Source organism: Engraulis encrasicolus, chromosome 24 (assembly GCF_034702125.1).
Source record: "Engraulis encrasicolus isolate BLACKSEA-1 chromosome 24, IST_EnEncr_1.0, whole genome shotgun sequence".
In the NCBI taxonomy this organism is placed as follows: Eukaryota; Metazoa; Chordata; class Actinopteri; order Clupeiformes; family Engraulidae; genus Engraulis; species Engraulis encrasicolus.
In genome coordinates this window covers 22,813,775-22,833,727 of record NC_085880.1, presented here as the reverse complement: position 1 = coordinate 22,833,727, position 19,953 = coordinate 22,813,775, and the positions used below count along the sequence as shown (strand labels likewise).

General features: G+C 42.2%; 1 protein-coding gene across 4 annotated transcripts in view; it reads right to left on the bottom strand.

Annotated features, from left to right (window-relative positions):
• The window catches only part of erlin1 (ER lipid raft associated 1), a 117,942-nt gene that overhangs the window by 9,248 nt on the left and 88,741 nt on the right, over positions 1-19,953 (bottom strand). For 2 of the 4 annotated variants that reach the window (XM_063191480.1, XM_063191478.1), the window contains exons 3-10: positions 16,827-16,908; positions 9,251-9,297; positions 8,842-8,903; positions 7,344-7,469; positions 6,565-6,638; positions 2,820-2,878; positions 2,288-2,379; positions 581-670 (exon numbers count right to left, since the gene is read on the bottom strand). The exons of the other annotated variants lie outside the window; for them this stretch is intronic. In XM_063191480.1, the coding sequence (XP_063047550.1) occupies positions 581-670; positions 2,288-2,379; positions 2,820-2,878; positions 6,565-6,638; positions 7,344-7,469; positions 8,842-8,903; positions 9,251-9,297; positions 16,827-16,908 (632 nt within the window). The remainder of the gene's footprint in view (positions 1-580; positions 671-2,287; positions 2,380-2,819; positions 2,879-6,564; positions 6,639-7,343; positions 7,470-8,841; positions 8,904-9,250; positions 9,298-16,826; positions 16,909-19,953) is intronic. 4 annotated transcript variants of the gene reach the window in all.

Below are 19,953 nucleotides of genomic sequence, written 5' to 3'. Positions count from 1 at the left end.
CAGCTCAACCGTCATCAGGTCGTCGCAGCGAATCAAATCAAATGAAACATTTGTGATGCTGATTTGATTGGCTGCCGCAGGCGAAATTCATTACTAACTTGCATAATATTAAACTTGGTCGAATAATTTTGCTTTGCTTCGCACCTGTTTGCTTGCCTTCGCCTCCTTCATAGGAATGATTGGCGAAGTTCACATCGCTTGGCCAAATTCGTGTGTCCCTACCGTAAGCTGAGCTGTAATACCACAAATATATTTAACAGTGACAAAACTACTTTTTTCTTCTTTGAGCACACAGACTCCAACTCACTCTCTCACCTTCTATCTCCCCCCCCCCCTCTCTCTCTCTCACCTTCTATCTCCCTCCCTCTCACCTTCTATCTCCCCCCCCTCTCTCGCCTTCTCTCTCCCCTCCCTCTCACCTTCTCTCTCCCCTCCCTCTCTCTCTCTCTCACCTTCTTTCTCCCCTCCCTCTCTCTCACACCTTCTTTCTCTCTTCCCACTCTCCATCACCTTCTCTCTCCCCTCCCTCTCACCTTCTATCTCCCCTTTCTCTCTGTCTCTGTCTCTCTCTCTCACTCACCTTCTATCTCAGATATCTTCTTCTCCGTCTCCTTCTCCATCACCTTCTGCTGGAAATGGATCTTAGCAACCTCAGCCACCTTCTGGGCCTCTACACACACACACACACACACACACACACACACACACACACACACACAATTAATATACGCACACAACACACACATGCACGCACGCAAGTGCGCGCGCGCACACACACACACACACACACATACAATTAGTACACTAACACAGTGTTTCCCATCTTTTTTGAGCCTTTATTTCCCTTGAAAAAAATCTTGCGGCACACCACCAACCAAAAATTATTAAATAATGAAAACAAATGATTTCTGTAGCCGCGCCTATATTAATATAGTTCTTATCGTAGTGTATTGAATACCAATCAAATCAACACAAAACTGCATTTTTTATCATCTTTTATATTTCCTCTTTCAAATAGAAAGTGCACTTAACTTGTTCACTTTTTAAAAAGGCTATAAACTTCAAAGTATCCCTACTATTTACACATTGTTATTCTGTTCAAAAACATTCCATTAGCAGTAATAGCATGCCCAACTCCTGGCCAATGTGCGTTTTGTGCATGGGGACGCAATCAGAGAAAACTTGCTATTTTGCAAGGCATTGCCAAAAAAACAACAACAGCAGAAGACATTTTTCGGGTCACATCAGAATATCTTTGGGCGCACCAAAGGCTTTGTAAGCAGAGTAAAGGAAAGACACCCAGATGTGCTTACGCACTCTTTGGGACTTTTTGGATTCAGCTACAAGTTCAGCTACGTGTTAGCTAGCTTTAAGGGCTCTCTCATTTACCTTTGTGTTTTTTCTCATAAATGATGCCTGGTTTTCTGTCTGCTTACGCATGCTACCAAAATGGGCATTCTTGTTTTGAAGTGAAGGGTGTTTTGTTTGGAGATGGCGTCTAAAGCTTGCTTGGTACCATAGCTGTTGGATAATTTTTCACCACATACCAAGCACAATGGAATCGGTGCCGTTGCATCCCCCGTAGGCTACTCTCAGTGTATTGCCTTGAGCTCACATTATTTGCCTTCTTTCATCTGCGTCCGAATTTTGTCCAGAGCCTTGTCCAGGACCTAGATCGCAGTTTATTTTTAGTTTCAAAAACTTTGCTATCCACACGCACTGCCGATACCTGAATCTGTCAAACAATAACAATGCATGACTAATTCTCTTATCTTTACTACAAAACTATTCGCTACCTGCTGCCACCTAGTGATAAGGAATTATTACATGATTATGACGCCAGTCAACAGCAGACACTAGCCTACTAGACAATGACGTAGACATTATTTGCTGATAATAATGAATTCGTTTAAAAACAAAAAAACGAAAACAAAAACAAAAACAAGAATTTCCCACGGCACACCTGACGATCTCTAGTGTGCCTGACGATCTCTAGTGTGGTTGGGAAACACTGCACTAACACGCCCACATGTACTTAGCACAGACACATTTAGTAGACGTACACAAAACATGCATGTACACACTTGGTGCACACACACACACACACACACACACACACACACACACACACACACACACACACACACACACACACACACACACACACACACACACACACACACACACACACACACACACACACACACTCTTAATACACAAACACACTTGGCATACGTACACACCCGTCGTACACACACACACAAACACACTTAGTAGGGTAACTGACCAATAATAGCCCTCTTCCTCTCAGTCTCCGCCTCCTTCTCCACAACCTTCTGGGTCTGAGCTGTGATCAACAGACGCGTCTTCTCTGCCTCCCTGCGGAGAGAGGGAGGCGGGGAAGGGGAGAAGAGTGACAGAGCCAGGGAGAGAAGGAGGGAGATGTTTAGCAGAAGCGTTTGTACTGTATTTCACTGTGGTCATGTCTTTGGCTGTGTGTATTTGTGTGTGTGTGTCTGTGTGTGTGTGTGTGTGTGTGTGTGTGTGTGTGTGTGTGTGTGTGTGTGTGTGTGTGTGTGTGTGTGTGTGTGTGTGTGTGTGTGTGTGTGTGTGTGTGTGTGTGTGTGTGTGTGCGGATGTTTGTGTTTGTGTGTGAGATTCGGTATGTTTCCACTGTGTGTGGTGTGTTCATCTTGGTATGGGTTTGAGAGAGTATGTGTTTACAAGTGTACGTCTGTGGGCTGTATACATGTGCGTGTGTGTGTGTGTGTGTGTTTATGTGCGCGCGTGCGTGTGTGCGCGTGCGTGCGTGCGCTTACATGAGCTCATAGTTCCTCCTGATGGACTCTGGAATCTTCGGCTTTGTGACACGCACCGCCTGCAAGACACAAACACACATGCACATCCACACAGATTCAGATTCAGATTCAGATAACTTTATTTGTCCCATCAGAAGGGCAATTCAGTTTGTGGTCCCAGTCTCCATCAGTCAATGAATAGATTGTATAAATAAAAAAGAGTAGAAAATGAAATACAAAACCTAAAGGAAACAAAAAACAATAAATAAATAGGAAAACAAAAACATACACATTTTAACACATACATTCAAACACCCTGTCCTGTCAGTGATGAGCAGCCCTCAGTAAATTAAATGGTCAGTAATGAACTCTATCCCTACAACCTTGTTTAATAATCTAATGGTTGTAGGGATGAAAGATCCAGAGTAACGCTTTGTTTTTGTCCTGACAGAATAATAGCGCCTCCCAGAGGGCATTAATGAAAATTCACCACCTAAAACATGGTCAGGTTGACTAATGATACTTTTAGCCTTTTGGACTGCCTGTTTGTTAAACAGAGCACTCAGACTATTTAGCTGTGTTCCAATAATATTTGATGAGGTGTTAATAATGCTGCTGAGACTGTTCTTGTCTTTGACTATTAAACCAACATAAATAAGAAAGTTAAAAGACTCTTGATAAAACACTGATGGAATTACACAAAATGGTTTTAGAGACACTAAAGACACAGAGTTAAACTTCCTCAGCAGATGAATTCTCTGCTGTCCCGTCTTGACAATTGTCTCAGTGTTTACATGATCCTTGGGCTCACTGTCAAATATTGTACCTAAGTACTTATAGGAGTCAACGATTTCCACATCCCCCCATGTATGACACTTGCTATTGGTTCTGCCTTTGCCTTCCTAAAATCAATTATGAGCTCTTTTGTCTTGGCTACATTTAAATCTAAAAAAATATCGTCGCACCACTTCACAAATGAGGTCAATGCTAGCCCATGACTGGAATGTGGGCCTTGAAATAAAGATAGCAGTGCAGTGTCATCTGAAAACTTGACTAAGTGACTTCCTTGTTGGAAAGTCCTGCAGCTGTCGGTGTACAAAATAAAAAGTAAAGGAGAGAGAACACAGCCTTGCGGCGAGCCCGTATTTGAGGAAATGGGTTGTGATAGTTGACCATTTACAAATACTCGCTGTATTCTATCTGTTAAAATTTTTTAAAGTAGCAGCAATAGTTGATTAGATAGCTGGAAATCATTTGCTAATCTCTCAATCAGGATATGTGGCTGCATTTTGTTAAAAGCAGAAGAAAAATCTGCGAATAAAAGCCTAACATGGGACCCAGGCTTCTCCAAGTGTTGATATGCTGTGTCTAAAATAAAGAGTTTTGCGTCGTCCACACTTCTACCAGTTTGATAAGCAAAGTTTGTAATGGATCCACACACACACATGCACGCACACACACGCATGCGAATGCACAGGCACAGAAACACAAACACACACACACACAGCAGGTGAATTACAATGTTCGCTAAATATAATCTATGAAGAGGAGCAGTTTTTGTGTCGTTAGCCACTTTTTTTTGACCTGGCTGGTGAGACCAACCATGTGTGTGTGTGTGTGTGTGTGTGTGTGTGTGTGTGTGTGTGTGTGTGTGTGTGTGTGTGTGTGTGTGTGTTCCTCTGTGTGTGTGTGTGTGTACTCGTCAAAGAAAAAAAGGTGAGAGTCTGTGGCGGAGGCAATACTGTATGTTACAAGCCAAACATACACTCACCACCAGCCAAAGTGTAGTTGCTCTATTTACCAGCGTAACAGAGCATCTGATCACTTGGAGGAATTTAACTTTGAACGCCGCTGGAATTGACTATGAAATTAAAGCATTTGCTGTTGTTGGCTGAAGAGTCAAGGTATACAATGGGGAAATGTACGATTAGCTATATATAATATTAAGGCATGTTAGTGGTTTTATGAATGACGAATGGAAGTTGAATTTCAATGTTTCTTTCCCCAAAATACAATTTTGTTGTACTATGAAGAAGCATCAGCAAATTGCAGAAAAAAAATAAAGACATATGTCTAGGTTAATAGTAGGCAAATTAATAATAGCCTATTATTACCTAGGTGGCTGACATTAAAATTGCACATGTTGCAAAATGCATCATTAGAAGCTGAGGGGCGGGGCTTGACAAATAGCTCTCTTGACACTTCGCCAGGAGCGTTTGAGGAGTATGCCCGCTTTTTCTTACTCACTCTCCCTACGTTAGTTAGTTAGTTAGTTAGTTAGTTAGAGCTTTATTTGTCCCCATGGGGCAATTGTTCTTGCATTTCACTCGCTGGCACAATACACATAAGACACAGTGAGACATATAGCCTAACAAGCCTATAAACAAGCACATAGAACATAAAACATAGAACACAGAAATTGACACATTGGGTGGCTGCATAACTACTTGACCTCATTTAGTGCTTTTATCGCTTGGGGAATAAAAGAGAACTTTGACCTATTTTTGGACAGGAGAGCAGGAGTTGAAAGGAGGAGGACAGTGGATGTGTGTAATGAGCAATGATGTTGTCAGCCTCATCTGCTCATCTGCTGTATACCCTCATCTGCCGTCACGAGTACTGTAGGCACATAGGCCTACATAGGAGAATAGATGTCTTAATAGGTTACCATCACTGACATATATACTTTTAACCATACTTGACTATGGATCATTCCGTATAGCGCGACAAAAACACACCTGTTCACAAAACTTGCTGAAAACTGGGGTTGCATTGTGGACATAAAATGGGCAAATGCACCATTGTTTGGGGGACAGCATTCCTACAACTTGGTAATGGTATCACATGCTACAGGTGTAGCCTACGAGTCCGTGCACACGCAGTGTGCCTACCTTTATCGTTATTATCCCTAGTGAAATGATCCGACGTAGAGAGAAAACAAATTAAGGTCACTGCTAATCTGCCAATGTATAGCGCAGCAGTTAGGTCCAATATCTTACCGTCAGTTAAACACATTTTCTCACTCTGAAGTATTCAATATCATTTTGGTCAAATGTCAAAACAAGCATCAACATTAAACACTTTAGGTCTTTTGCCTTAAGACATGTAAAAGTTTTTATCTTTTACCTAGGTACAATATAAAAACTTTTACATGTCTTAAGGTAAAAGAAAAACTTAAGTGTTTAAGTTAAACAGTTAGACATAATGAACCTAATACATAAGCATCAACATTGCCGTCAGATAAGGCGAAACATTGGAAGAACCATGTAGGACGACAGACCTGCAATGGAGGCTATTTTATTTTCACAAGTGGACGGGGTCAGGTAATTGAAAACAACTCACAATTCCCAAACCCTGCTAAAAGCTCAATTACCTTTGAAACGGTGATTTGGACAGTGCTCACTTGTAAAAGGAAAGCAACAAGGTGGATAATAGGAGGAAAAGGGGAGACGCGCGTGTTTTTCACGACCACGTTTCAGCAGCAGCTGCAGCTCTTCTCTCATACTGTCTGCGACTAGAGGAGCCTCGGAAAGTTTGCCGGGAGCGACAGACGTCTGAACTAGCGCTCTGATTGGTGGAGGTTTCCCCCTCACACGTTGCTGGCCAATGGGAAGGTCAGCGCAAGACTGATTCAAGTCAAGACAGAGACATTTGTAAGGGCCCTGTAAACACGCTCTGCTTTCGAATTTCGAGACAAATCGTAGCACTATAATTTGCTATCGAAGTCCGTAATGCCCCCTGTGATGACCCCCGTAATGACCCTAACCTGAATGGTGAGTCCAGGTGCCATGTTGTGCAGATCCTTCTGCAGCGCCGTCCTCAGATTCTCATCAATGACGTCTGCAGAACACACACACACACACACACACACACACACACACACACACACACACACACACACACTTCAGAAACCCAATCCAGACTACAACTGTGCGTGTGTTTGAGGATGATATTTTTCAGGAATTCCCATGGAATGGGAGTCAAACTTTTAGCGATCCCATGATTGGAATGGGACGGGAATACAAATTAACTAGAGCTCACGTTCAGGAGAATAAACTATTTAATTCTATAAACTACTGATAACATTTAATCCGAATCTCAAACGAAAATATTGTCATTTAGAGCAGTGACTTGCAGAAAGTGTTTTCAGACGTCAAAAAAATCCAAAGAAAACATGATGATATTCACTTTAAAACAGCATAATAGTAATGTGTTAATTTAGGAAGAGTTCAGAAATCAATAAATGTTCTAAATGACAATATTTTAATTTATATAGTTATGTAGGATATGTAGTTTATAGAATATAAACTACATGTAGTTTATAGAATTAAATAACAATGTTCATTTTAGTTATGTAGGATATGTAGTTTATAGAATTAAATAACAATGTTCATTTTACTGTGTGAGTGTGTGTGTACGTGTGTGCGTGTGAGTGCGAGTGTGTGTGCGGTCTCTCACCAAACAGTTCTATGTAAACCTCCTGGAGTGTGAATGTGAGTGTGAGTGTGAGTGTGTGTGTGTGTGTGTGTGTGTGCGGTCTCTCACCAAACAGTTCTATGTAAACCTCCTGGAGAGTGTGTACGCTGCAGAACTGGTTGAGCTCGTGGTGGATCTTGTTGAAGATGAGAGTCTTGTCGTAGTCAGCTGTGTAGTTCCTCACAATGTCCACCACTGTTCTCACACACACACACACACACACACACACACACACACACACACACACACACACACACACACACACACACACACACACACACACACACACACACACACACACACACACACACACACACACACGTTAAGCAACTGGGCATAAAGAGAGGGCCTACAAATAACACAGTCAGTTTAAATGAGTTGTGTTCTGTGACAGTCTCATGTATGTTTTCGACGTCTTGTTAGATCCACCTTCTTTGGTGGTAGTAGGCAAAGCTAGCTGTTAGCTTCCTGTTTTGTTAGTGTAAAGCAAAACTAGTTCACTTTTAACAATGACACACAGTGTTGACTGTTCTTCACAGAAACTTCATTTAAAATCGTCTTAGTAATACTGGCAGTATTAATTAATGGTTTGGTGTGTTGGTGGACACACTATGGCAGAAAGATCTTTTCAAATGTGTTTTACTGTTGGCCCACATGCACCATTAATATATAGTGTAATAAGACTTAAAGATGGTGTGTTACAGGAGTACGGTATGAGTGGACCCAGCCTACAGCTCACACTCATATGCAACAGTAAGTGCAGGCACACTTAATTTATGATGGGAATATGTTTGTGAAATTTAAATATATGAGGATGAAGTGTATTAGTCTGTTTTGTAAAATAAATATTGAGTTTGGCCCGCGACTTTGTTCCAGATTTAGATTTTGGCCCTCGGTCAATTTGAGTTTGGCACCCCTGCACTATGGCTTCATTGCATTATGGGGCCACAGGAAACAGGCAAATCACCATACACAGCGCTTTGGGGAAGGTAGCAGCACAGCCGGTAGCCACCACCACCACTGTGTGAATTCAGCTCCCACGCACACTTTGACACCAGACGAGACACTCACTGCAGGAATTGCACGGAAAGTCTGCAGGGGTCTTGGCGTAGGTAAAACTGAAAAGCGTGAGCTGTGCGCTTGAAAACATATAGGGAGAGTGGATAAAAAATAGTATAACTCGATTTTCGTTACATTTTTTTATCGTTTTGACGTTCCAACTCGATTTTAAAATCGCATCGATTTTTTTCCCAGGCCTACATCAGAGTCATATGTATGACATAATAGTGACATAACACCATCATGCATGTGTAATAAACATTATGTCTATGTCAAACATTTTATGACTGCGTCTTTAAATGACATCGGGTTGTGGTAAAGGCGGAATGCATTAGTGTGAGATAAAAGCTTTTTATAAGGAAGAAGAACTAGAGGAACACACACAGGCTTTTAATATGTGTGTGTGTGTGTGTGTGTGTGTGTGTGTGTGTGTGTGTGCATGCTTGCGTGCGTGCGTGCGTGGAGCGAGCGAGTGCAGGCACGTATGTGCGTGTGCGCGTGTACCTACCAGCAGTAGGCACCAGCATGTTGACAACCTCAATTCGGTCAAAGTAGATCATCACTCCTCCACTGCAGACACACAACCAAGACAACGCGGTTACTCTGTGTGTGTGTGTGTGTGTGTGTGTGTGTGTGTGTGTGTGTGTGAGTGTGTGTGTGTGTGTGTGTGTGTGTGAGAGTGTGTGTGTGTGTACTAGCAAACAGCAATAACTAATGTTCAAGAGAAGAGCCGTAGACATACCTGGTCCCATATGTGCTAGTGTGTGTGTGTTTGTGCATGCGCCTGTTGCATGGGTGTGTGTTTATACCTCGTAACTTATAAAACATGTAATTTTTCAAGAGGCATAGGAACACAGATGTACAGAGGCACGTGGTGGTGTGTTAGAGACTGGGCATATTCAAGAGAAGAGAGGTACCTGGTTCCACAAGGGACGTTCTTTATCTCATCCGTCTGCAGTGTTGTCTGGATGGAGATGGAGAGAGAGGGAGAGGGAGAGGGAGAGGGAGAGGGAGAGGGAGAGAGTTTTTAGTAACGATGTCCCAACTAGGACCGTTGGGACTTCCAAAAAACGTTAGCCTAACCAGCATAAAAAAACAGACTAAGACGAACTTTAACACGACTTGAGGGGGGAAAAGTCTATGATCATGGCACCTATCAATTGCAAAGTTAAGAGGACTAATTTGCAACACTACTGCTGGGAGGAGTTCATATATTTCTTACAAAATGTTTTTGTGCACTTTTTTTTTTAAAGTTTCTTTTTTTTTGTTGGTCTTTTACGACGTTATTGATGACAGGACCGTTTGAGAGGTGGAAAGGAAGCGAATGGGGAGAGAGATGGGGAGGGATCGGCAAATGACCCGGACCGGGAATCGAACCTGGGTCGGCCGCATGGCAGACGAGTGCCCTGCCGGTTGCCCACGGCAGGGACTTGCGTGCACTTTTGATGAGACCAACGGCATAGAGAAACTTGTACTGTTCATAGAACTCTACACCTCTACCTACCTACATCAAGGAAGTCAAAAAACCTCAAACCTAAAACCTCCATCCAAAAGCAAGTTCCGTAGGCCTCCAACCTGAGGCAATTCTAGAGTAAGCCAGGGCCCCAAGCGAAAATTCAAAAGAATGAACATTCACAACAAATTGCCACTACCGTACTTAAGTTTAAATCTTAGCTGTTATTAACCATCTATAGGCTTGGGGGCTGGTGATAAAATAGCCTGCCTAGTCTCTGCCTCCAACCCAAAATATAAAAGGGGTTTCAACGTGTTGGATGAATGAGATTCTAGAACCTTCAACAGCTGACGATCTGAACCATATTGCAGATTTTAAAATCACTCAAGGTATTTACAGTAGGAACATTTAAGGTATTTAGAATAGTGTGACATGGAGCACACTTCCCCTACTGGTTTGTAGTAGTTGCATAGCCAAATCAAATGAGGGGGGGGGGAATCCAATAGCATGAACGAGTTCAGGTTTAACTTGCAATAGCGCCAGCCTATCTTTTCATCGTCTACTGTAAGTACACATAATATCTCATCTCTCGTCTGCAGTGTTATCTGGATATTGAGAGAGAGAGAGAGAGAGAGAGAGAGAGAGAGAGAGAGAGAGACAGGAAGAGAAAGAGAAAGAGAAAGCTTGGCATAGAGATGGATAGAGAGAGAAGGAGACAGAGAAAGAGAGTTTTACCAATGATGCGCTGGTCGTTTTTTTTAACACTCTCCCCAACTCAGCCGGCCGGCCAAACCAGCATTTAAAAAGAAAGAAAAAAAAAATCAGACAGTAGCTACTAACCTTAACCTACTCGAGGGGGAAAAGCATAAGATCATGGCACCTACCAATTAGAAAGAAAAGAGGACTACTTTGCATCACTACTCTCTGCTGGGAGGAGTTAAAAAATAGCGATTATGCAAGGTTTGCGTGCACTTTTGACGAGACCAACGGCATAGAGGAACTCTACATACTGTACATAGAACAGTGGATGAAGTCTGTTCATCACCCAAAAGCAAGCCCAGTTGCCTACAACTAAACTCTTCTGACTGAGGTCACCTGGATGAGATTCTAGAACCTTCACGTCAACAGAACAGCTGACGATCTGAACCATGCGCCGGATTTTAAAGGTAATTTATAAACAGTCTCATGTTGTTGCACCATACAGAATATCTAGACATGGAACACACTTTCCCTACTGGTTTGCAATAGTTGCATAGCCAAATAAAATGAGAAAAAATTACATGAAAGAGTTTGGGTAAACTTGATTAATTCATTAAACGTCAGTTGATTCACCTTATCGATCGACTTTCGATTAATTGATAAGCAGCGTTTTCCCCCCTAAAATGTCAATATTTCCCAAAAGAAACTATTAAATCTAACAATTTAAAATAAAAACTGAGATAAAATACTACATTTAAATGAATTCTATTTAAATTCTTGGTAACACTTTATTTTAGGGATACATCTATTAGCACTAATCCAAAGGTGCTTTAAATAGTCCCACTATTCCCAGTCAATTAATCGATTAATTGTTTGCATTCCTTCTTGCAATAGAGCCAGCCTACCTTTTCAAAGCCTACTGTAAGCTACATAATATCTTAGGGCAGTTTACAGCAGAGACGTGCGGTCAGGGTAGGCAGGGTAGGCAGTGCCTACCCTGGGATAAATGTCTTAAAAATAAAAACTAACACGTGTTTTAAAAAATATTCTTCAGAGTTCACATACACAACAATAACATTGATTCAGCGTAAATTATGAGCTGTTTAAAGTACAGTATACGCAGGACAACGATCAAAAACCTAAGTAATGGCACGAAGCAAAGCGCTCAGGCTTGGGCAGGTTGCCGTGGCAACGCGCAGTCCCGGCTGGTAGCAGAGACAGGCTGCTGGTAGCCTGTCAAAGCAGAGCTTTCGAATGCCAGCCAGGCAGCCCGGTAAGGCTCGCTTTTCCTCTGCCTACCCTGCCTTCAGTGCTGTCAATGTAGAAGTTTGCGCATGCGTATTAAGTTGTCACATAGCTTGTCAATGGGACTAAAAGCAGAGCCTTTAGACTGTGGCGGGAGTATGTGAGCCAATCACAGCTGCCAACATGAAAAATTGTTACAATTCAGGAAGCCTTCCTGCTATAAGTATGATAGCAACAACAGCTAGCAAGGTACGGCTTGTTCAAACTCTAGCCGTACAGAAAACATGGCAGTCTTTGGCGTTTTGCCTTTATTACAAAAAAAAAAAAAAATCAGAGAAGGAGCAAGAAAGATGGTTCAGATGACAGGCAATAGCTGAGCCGTTTGCAATCGCTGCATTGTGGAAATATTCAACAAAAGATGGGTAGCAGCTTCAAGTAGTTTGAACACACTGGGACAAAATATCTTCATCATGTCAACCACCCCGGGCTTTTAATGGAACTAAATTGCATGGAAAACATACTCGTGATTCTGCTTTAAGGTAAGATTCATCTAATTATTAAGCTGTGGGTAGCCAAATTTTAACATGAACATGCTCAAGTTTGTCGTGGTGCCTTTTGTTGATGGGCCAGGGAGGTGTTGACATTGAAGATTGGTTGTGCTGTGGACACGAATAGACTGTGTGTGTGTTATTATGGACGGGAGATTGTTTTTTGAGCGTACGACATGACTTCATTTTCCTAATTTATTATGATGATGACTTAATACGCGATGCGTGAGGTGTGTGGAGCCTGTTAGCAAGTTGACGTGCAGCTGTGTTCTTTTGAAGTGCGCGGTGTACGAGATCAACGTTGGGCTCGCTCGAGTGACTGGGATGGGTGCTCACCTCACTCAGAAATTGACTTGATTTGAAACACCGTGCACAACCGTTGCTGAAGTGTTTGAGAATACAATCACGCACAAGAATGAGTCTCAGAAGTGTTTTCGTTGGTTTACTCAATGGAGGCCTACCAGTATTTACTGTCTGAATGCACCGCTCATGTTTGTTGAGTTCGCAAGCAACCCGCCCCCTTGCCAACTTTCCTTCTTGTCTGAGTGTTTGATTAGCAGCACAAAATGCGTCAATGAAGCCGGAGCTGTTACCTAGGTTGGTTTATTGCTAAATGTAAATCGTTTCCCCTCACATGCTATGGTGTGATTCACTTTGGTGAACTAGACATTTTATCTTCTAAACAAAGTAGGCTACACTGCCACCCTGCATCCTCCATGTGAAACACCCTGGCATTTGCAACAGAATAAACAGAAGAGGAGCAAAGCCAAAAGTTAAAGCTTTCCCCCCAAAATGCTGTGATGTTGTAGCTTTCTAAATTATTGTAAAATGTAGGCAGAGTGTACAGAGTAGGCTATGGGTCCTTGAGCTACCAATTTGGCAATTTGACAAAAAAAAAGTCTAGCTGGCCTTTTCAACAAATTGAAATTATGCATTTTCACTTATTGTTTCAGATGTAAGGTCTACTGACAATGTCCATATGTCTAATAGTTTAGCCTATTTACTTATTTAGTTATTAGAGCTGTGGTGGCTAAGCACTGATGGCATTTTATCTTATAGCCTACTTTATATTTACAGTATTTAGAGAAACATAGGCCTACTAATTTGTTGCACATTAAAGACCTTATCAGCATACTAGGTGAATAGGCCTAGTTGCCGATCCAAGGTTGTGGCATAAGGCATGAAAGGGGACTATTTGTTCAAAGTTTTTAGTCTTTTATAAAAGTTTCTAGCTGATAGTGACTCTCCAGATTTGGTTAAAATGCAGGAAATTGCATCTAAGAAATACATTTTTTTCTGGTGGAGGACCCCCAGACCCCGCGCTAAAAAATACACAAAAAATATTTATTTTCAATATTTACTGCCTACCCTACCATACCCCTCACTGCACGTCACTGGTTTACAGCAATATCACATGAGACATTGCATGGAAGTCACCGTAGTGAGAACTGAAACCCAAACAAAGCTGACCATTTCAAAAGGTAGGCTTCTTCTGATGACTTAGTTACTGCAATGTGCACTACTGTCTAGTCTGTGTGTGAAATGGTCTATGTAGGGCTGCATGATTATGATAATCACGATTATTTGGATCAAAATTGAAATCACAATTATTAATTATGATTCAATAACAACTTAACTTTTGTGCAGAAAATCATTAAACAAAATATAATCAAGAATGTATTATAGGTAAGGGGATTAACCAAATTAAACTGAATTGTAAAAATTATGTGTATGTAAAAGGCAAATCATATAAAACATAGGTGGGCCTACAGATATTTAGCCAGAAACAGCCAGCCTGTCAACATGTTTAAGCTTCAAGGACGCCCGAAGGCAGATCACAATCAGACCTGCAAATTTGTCAAAGAAAAGAAGGTGACTGTCTCCGGCGGAGGCGGCAACCATGGCTAGGCTATACTGTATGTTAATCTTACACACTCACCACCAGCCAAAGTGTAGTTGCTCTATTTACCAGCGTAACAGAGCATCTGATCACTTGGAGGAATTTAACTTTGAACGCCGCTGGAATTGACTATGAAATTAAAGCATTTGCTGTTGTTGGCATAAGAATCAAGGTACACAATGGGGAAATGTATAATATGATTAGCTATATATTACATCAAGGCATTTTGGTGGTTTTATGAATGAAGAATGGAAGTCGAATTTCAATGTTTCTTTCCCCAAAATACAATTTTGTTGTAGGCCCACTATGAAGAAGCATCAGCAGATTGTAGAAAAAAAAATAAAAACAGATGTTATCTAGGTTAATATTAGGCGAATTAATTAGCCTATTACCTTGGTGGCTGACATTAAAATCATAATGCAAAATGAATCATTAGAAGCTTATCGAGGGGCGGGGGCACGACAAATAGCCATTGCTCTCTCGACACTTAGCCAGGAGCGTTAAAATAGGCGAATGCATTATTGTTGGGGGGACAGCATTCCTACGACTTTGTGAAGGTGTCATGCTACAGGTTAGTCCAAGCACACGCAGCGTTATTATGTCGTTATTATCCCTAGTGAAATTATCTGACGTAAAGAGAAAACTAATTTAGTTCGCAAAGGGAACTGCGCTCATCCATCACAAGCCGTCTGGCTCTGCCATCCAGTCGCTCTAGGTACTCCCAGTCAAGATTGTTCTCCGTTGTGGTACCCAAGTGGTGGAACGGTCTCCCAGAGGCAGCAAGACTAAGCACATCTCTTGCAGCCTTCAAGAAACAACTAAAGACCTTCCTCTTTCGAGAGAATCTACTAGACTAATGCTTGAACTGGCCTTGCCCCAGGGCAGACTCCTGACATGATGTTTAGTTTAGTTTAGTTTAGTTTAGTTTGTGTGTGTGTGTGTATGTGTTTGTGTGTGTGTACTCGTTATTTACTCTTTAAAAAAATAATAAAAATAAATAAAAATAACCTCTCTTTGCAACTGCACTTGTTGTTCTGTATATCTCTTGTGCACTTCGTATTTGCTTGTGATGTTGGCTTGAATATGTCCTCTTTTGAAAGTCGCTTTGGTTATAAAGCGTCTGCCAAATGCAATGTAATGTAATGTAATGTAACTTATCTGCCAATTTATAGCGCAGCAGTTTGGCTCAATATTTTACCGTCAGTCGAACAAATTTTCTCACTCTGAAGTATTCAATATCGTTTTGGTCAAACATCAACATTGCCGTCAGATAAAGCGAAACATTGGGAGAACCATGTAGGACGACAGACCCCAGGAAGAATAGCTGTGGCATTGCCACAGCTAATGGGGATCCAACAAATAAACAATAAACAAGACCTGCAACGGAGGCTATTTTATTTTCACAAGTGGACGGGGTCAGCTAATAGTAAAACAGTTCACAATTCCCAAACCCTGCTAAAAGCTCAATTACCTTTGAAACAGTGATTTGGAGAGTGTTCATTTATAAAAGGAAAGCGACAAGGTGGATAATAGGAGGAAAAGGGGAGACACTTTTTTTTGGCGACCACCTTTAAACAGCAGCTGCAGTTCTTCTGTGTCTGCGACTCGTGGAGCCTCGGAAAGCTGGCCGCGCACCACAGACGTCTGAACTAGCGCTCTGATTGGTGGAGGTTTCCCCCTATAACGTTGCTGGCCAATGGGAAGGTCAGCGCGAGACTGTTTCAAGTCAACACAGAGAAATTCATAAGGGCCCTGTAAACACGCTCTGCTTTCGAATCTTCAAGTATTTTGAATATACAAATCGTAGCACCATAATTTGATATCGATTTCCGCAATGGTTGCCAAACCCCCCCCCCCCCCCCCCCCCCCAAAAAAAAAACTCTCCGGTTCTACACGATTTAAAAAGCGATTATCGCCAAAAAGCGACAAGTTTGCAGGTATGCACTATGTTGCCCACAGTGCGATCACGATTAAATCATGATATTCTTTAAATAAAAAAAAAAAAACATTGCGGCCAACAATGCGATTTTCGGTATGATTAAAAAAATGCAATTAATTTTGATCAATTAGGTCAGTGTGTGGCCTAGTTAACACAGGAAAATATTGAGAAGAGAATAAAATGCGAGATGGGGATCCAATGGGGATGGAGATCTAAGATCTGTATGTTTATTCAGTAAGACAGAAAGTGGTGCGTGCAAGTGTGCCTTATTGCACCTCAAGATCTCAGAAAGGTCCTTCATGCAAAATATGCGTTTTCACTGTTTTTGGACCCACCCTGCCAACCGACATTGAAAGAGTATTACCCAAATCATTTAACTCACGGCTAGAGCAGCGCATAGTTCCTACTTCCCTAATTGCTAGGGGTTGTAGTTTCCCTGAACTCGCCAAACTTCTTTTTTACACAAATGTTTTTTTTTTACTTACAACACAGCAGTATCAATGAACACCACACGCACACACTTTATGTACATAGAAAAACACACTGTATTTGCATATTCATACACACAATTAGTTACATGCATGCAGTCTCAGAACATAGCAAGCAAAAAACACAGACACACCCTGTGTATTTGCATAGAATTACATATTTTCGGAGCAACACACACATTAGACACACGCGCACACACACAAACACACACACTACACACCTGCACAGATCTGTAAGTAGTGATGAAAGGCAACATGATGTGGTATCCTGGACCATTTGGAGACGTCAGGAGAGCTCCACCCCTGCAAACACAAACACACACACGCACACGCACACACTGCTGTTTGAATCAACAAAAACAATATAAAAGGAAATATTTCACTTCTGTATTCAAACTGCTGCTAAGAACCCATGAAAGCCATTGTTCACCATCACAGAACAGCAAAAGTGAAAGTGAAGTGACAGCATTCTTGACATAGCAATTACTGTATGTTACAAACCACATTCTTCAACTGATTCTAACGTTTTGGCATTCCATTACATGATATGTTTGAGTAGGCAGGCCGTGCCCTCCTAGTGACACAACACTTTCAGCATTGCAACTAGTCAGGTCAAAAGCAATGCAAGTACTTTCTCAGTTCCCGAAAATACGGGAACTACTCCCACTTTGTTGGTAAGCAAACAACCATAGACACACCAAGGGAGGCAGGTCAACCATGCCGTTTGGGAAACGTTAATCGTTATGCTCTTGGTCAGACAAGTCTCCAAGAGATTTGAACGTCGATGATAATCAGGCTAATGTTTCAGTATTGGGGCAGTCGTGGCCTAGTGGTTAAGGATATGGGCTTTACGAATGTAGATCAGAGGGTTGCATGTTCGCATCCCATCCTTCCACTCCCTATCTCACCCTATGGCTAAGGTGCCCGTGTGCAAGGCACCTCACCCCACACTGTTCCAGGGACTGTAACCAATAACTACAAGTCACTTTGGACAAAAGCGTCAGCTAACTGTAACGTAATGTAATATTGAAGAAATGTATGAGGTGGAGTTTCCTGCTAGATTTGACAGTGATTTGACCCTTAACTTGAAAATGTTGTTTGGTAACTTATTGTGCTTGTGTTGTGCAATAGCCTACTGCACTTCCTTCAACATTTCATAGTGTTTGGGATGGTGCCCTTTATGCTCAACTGTAGTACACGTCCATGTGATCCCCTTACCTGTAATAAACTCCATAATGTTTCTCGTACATGAGAGTGAAAAGTGAAAGCCCAACTGGGAAAACTCCAACTCCCATTGTCATTGTCACACAGCACTCCACAGCACACAAGTGTACGCTGCTCCCACCAGTATTTTGCTTGTTGGTCTACTGCTTTTAAAGCAAGCATGTGCAGTCGGTGGCTCATGGTGGCGTGCGTAGTTTGCGGCTCGCAGCAAGCGTACCGAGGGCCTATCCCCTTACCCATGACAGCCCAAACATAGCCCATTCTGTGGCACAGCACCACAGGATAAACAGTAGGGCCGTCAAAAGTAATCGATGCGGCAAAGGATCGCGATCCAGGGCATTGACGATCCAGCATCGATTCGGCCACAAGCCGGATCGATTCGGTGTATTAATACATTTAAAATAATCATACCCGCGCCTCCCATTTTGCCTCTCCTCCCTCCCTGTCTTTTCTTTCAATTTCGGTTGCGCGTGCATCACTACATCCAAAGGGTTGGTGCTGCCCACTCTCTCTCTCTCTTTCTCTCTCTCCACATGAATTTCATCAACCTCTAACCTATTCCGTGTCTCGTTCTCCCAATAATCAACGTCTTTGAAAGCCTGACATTAAATCGGCATTGCGCATCATACATTTTTGAAACAAATAGGCTATGGGGACAGCACCGCTCGTGCTTATAAATCAACGTGGATCAATGACCATATTCATAGACCGTGCTCTCCACATTAATTTCACCTAGGCCTATCTAACCTATTCCGTGTCTCGTTCTCCGTTCTCAATAATCATCGTCTTTGAAAGCGTGACATTAAATCGGCATTGCGCGTCATACACGTTTGAAACAAATAGGCTATGAGGACAGCACCGCTCGTGCTTAATAAATCGACGTGGATCAATGACCATATTCATAGACTGCGCCCTACATCTGCATGACATGAACCTATGATTGATAATGCAAAAAAGCTTCTGGAATCTTTGTCTTGGAGCACTTTTGTGTTCCCACCAATGTCAAAATCTAAGTTTCGCCCTTGGTGCCCATGACCATGGTGACAGGTTTAATTTTCCCTGTTGTGGACGAATGGGATAACAAGGCTTGGTTTCATTTTTCGAGTCGATCACACATGGAATAATTCGCAGGCGTTTTACTGCCATCTGGTTACTTTTCTAGCATCCATCTTAGGTTGAGAAACTGGCACCAAATATTTGCAAATTAAGATACCGACCTCCAGAAGAGACACTGAATAATAACACAAAGTAGACCCATGCTTTACAAAATATCTATAGGCCTATATTGTCCTTGATTTCCCTCGGGATTAATAAATGATAGCCTAAAACAGGTGATGCTGTTCATCACACGGTTCAGTTAAAGCTCCCCGTGCTCGTGTTTGCATTAGAACTAGAGCTAAAATGCCACTTTGGACCTACGTCCCCCTCTGGCTCTAAGCCCTCGAAATGTAACCTATAGCGCAGCTTTGCCGGTAGGAGGGGGGCGAGACTAACGAATGGCTGAAGTTAAGTGAGGTGTCTAAGTGTCTATAATGGTCGCGACGTGAAGGCATGCGGCAGTCAAATATTTGTTTGCATGGATCAACTGATTATATCAAACAAGCTTTGTTGAAATAAGACAACTTAAGGTAAGACAATAATGGGTTAAGCGCCAAGGAAGGCTTTGTGGGGTTTTTTTTGTATTATGCGTTGTTCCCCCATGAATCCTTTTTAACGCATTGGTGCAGCAACCAACTTTGGCAAATCGCATTGAAACAAGCTCGTGAAATGCACTTATGTGGTGGTTAGCCCTGCGCAGTGGCTATTCAGCAGATAGGCTAGGCTACATATTCTGGGCCAGTGTGTAGGCTATATCGCCTACAGTAGGTTGCCGATTTCAGTAGTCAAGTAGGGCCCAAGTTATTTGACAACTGTTCAGTTCCTCCCTCCCGACCCCTAAACATTTTACTTAGCTGCTCCCGAAAAATTGCCCCTTTCGTGGCATGCAGCATCTAAAGTTTGACCATCCTTCATCACATTAATTGAATAGCCAATATGCACGCAGTGATCCCCGGCCGTTTCCACATGTCTCCCCAAGTTTCACCCTTGGCAAAGCGGAACCATATAGCCTATCGACGAGAAGGC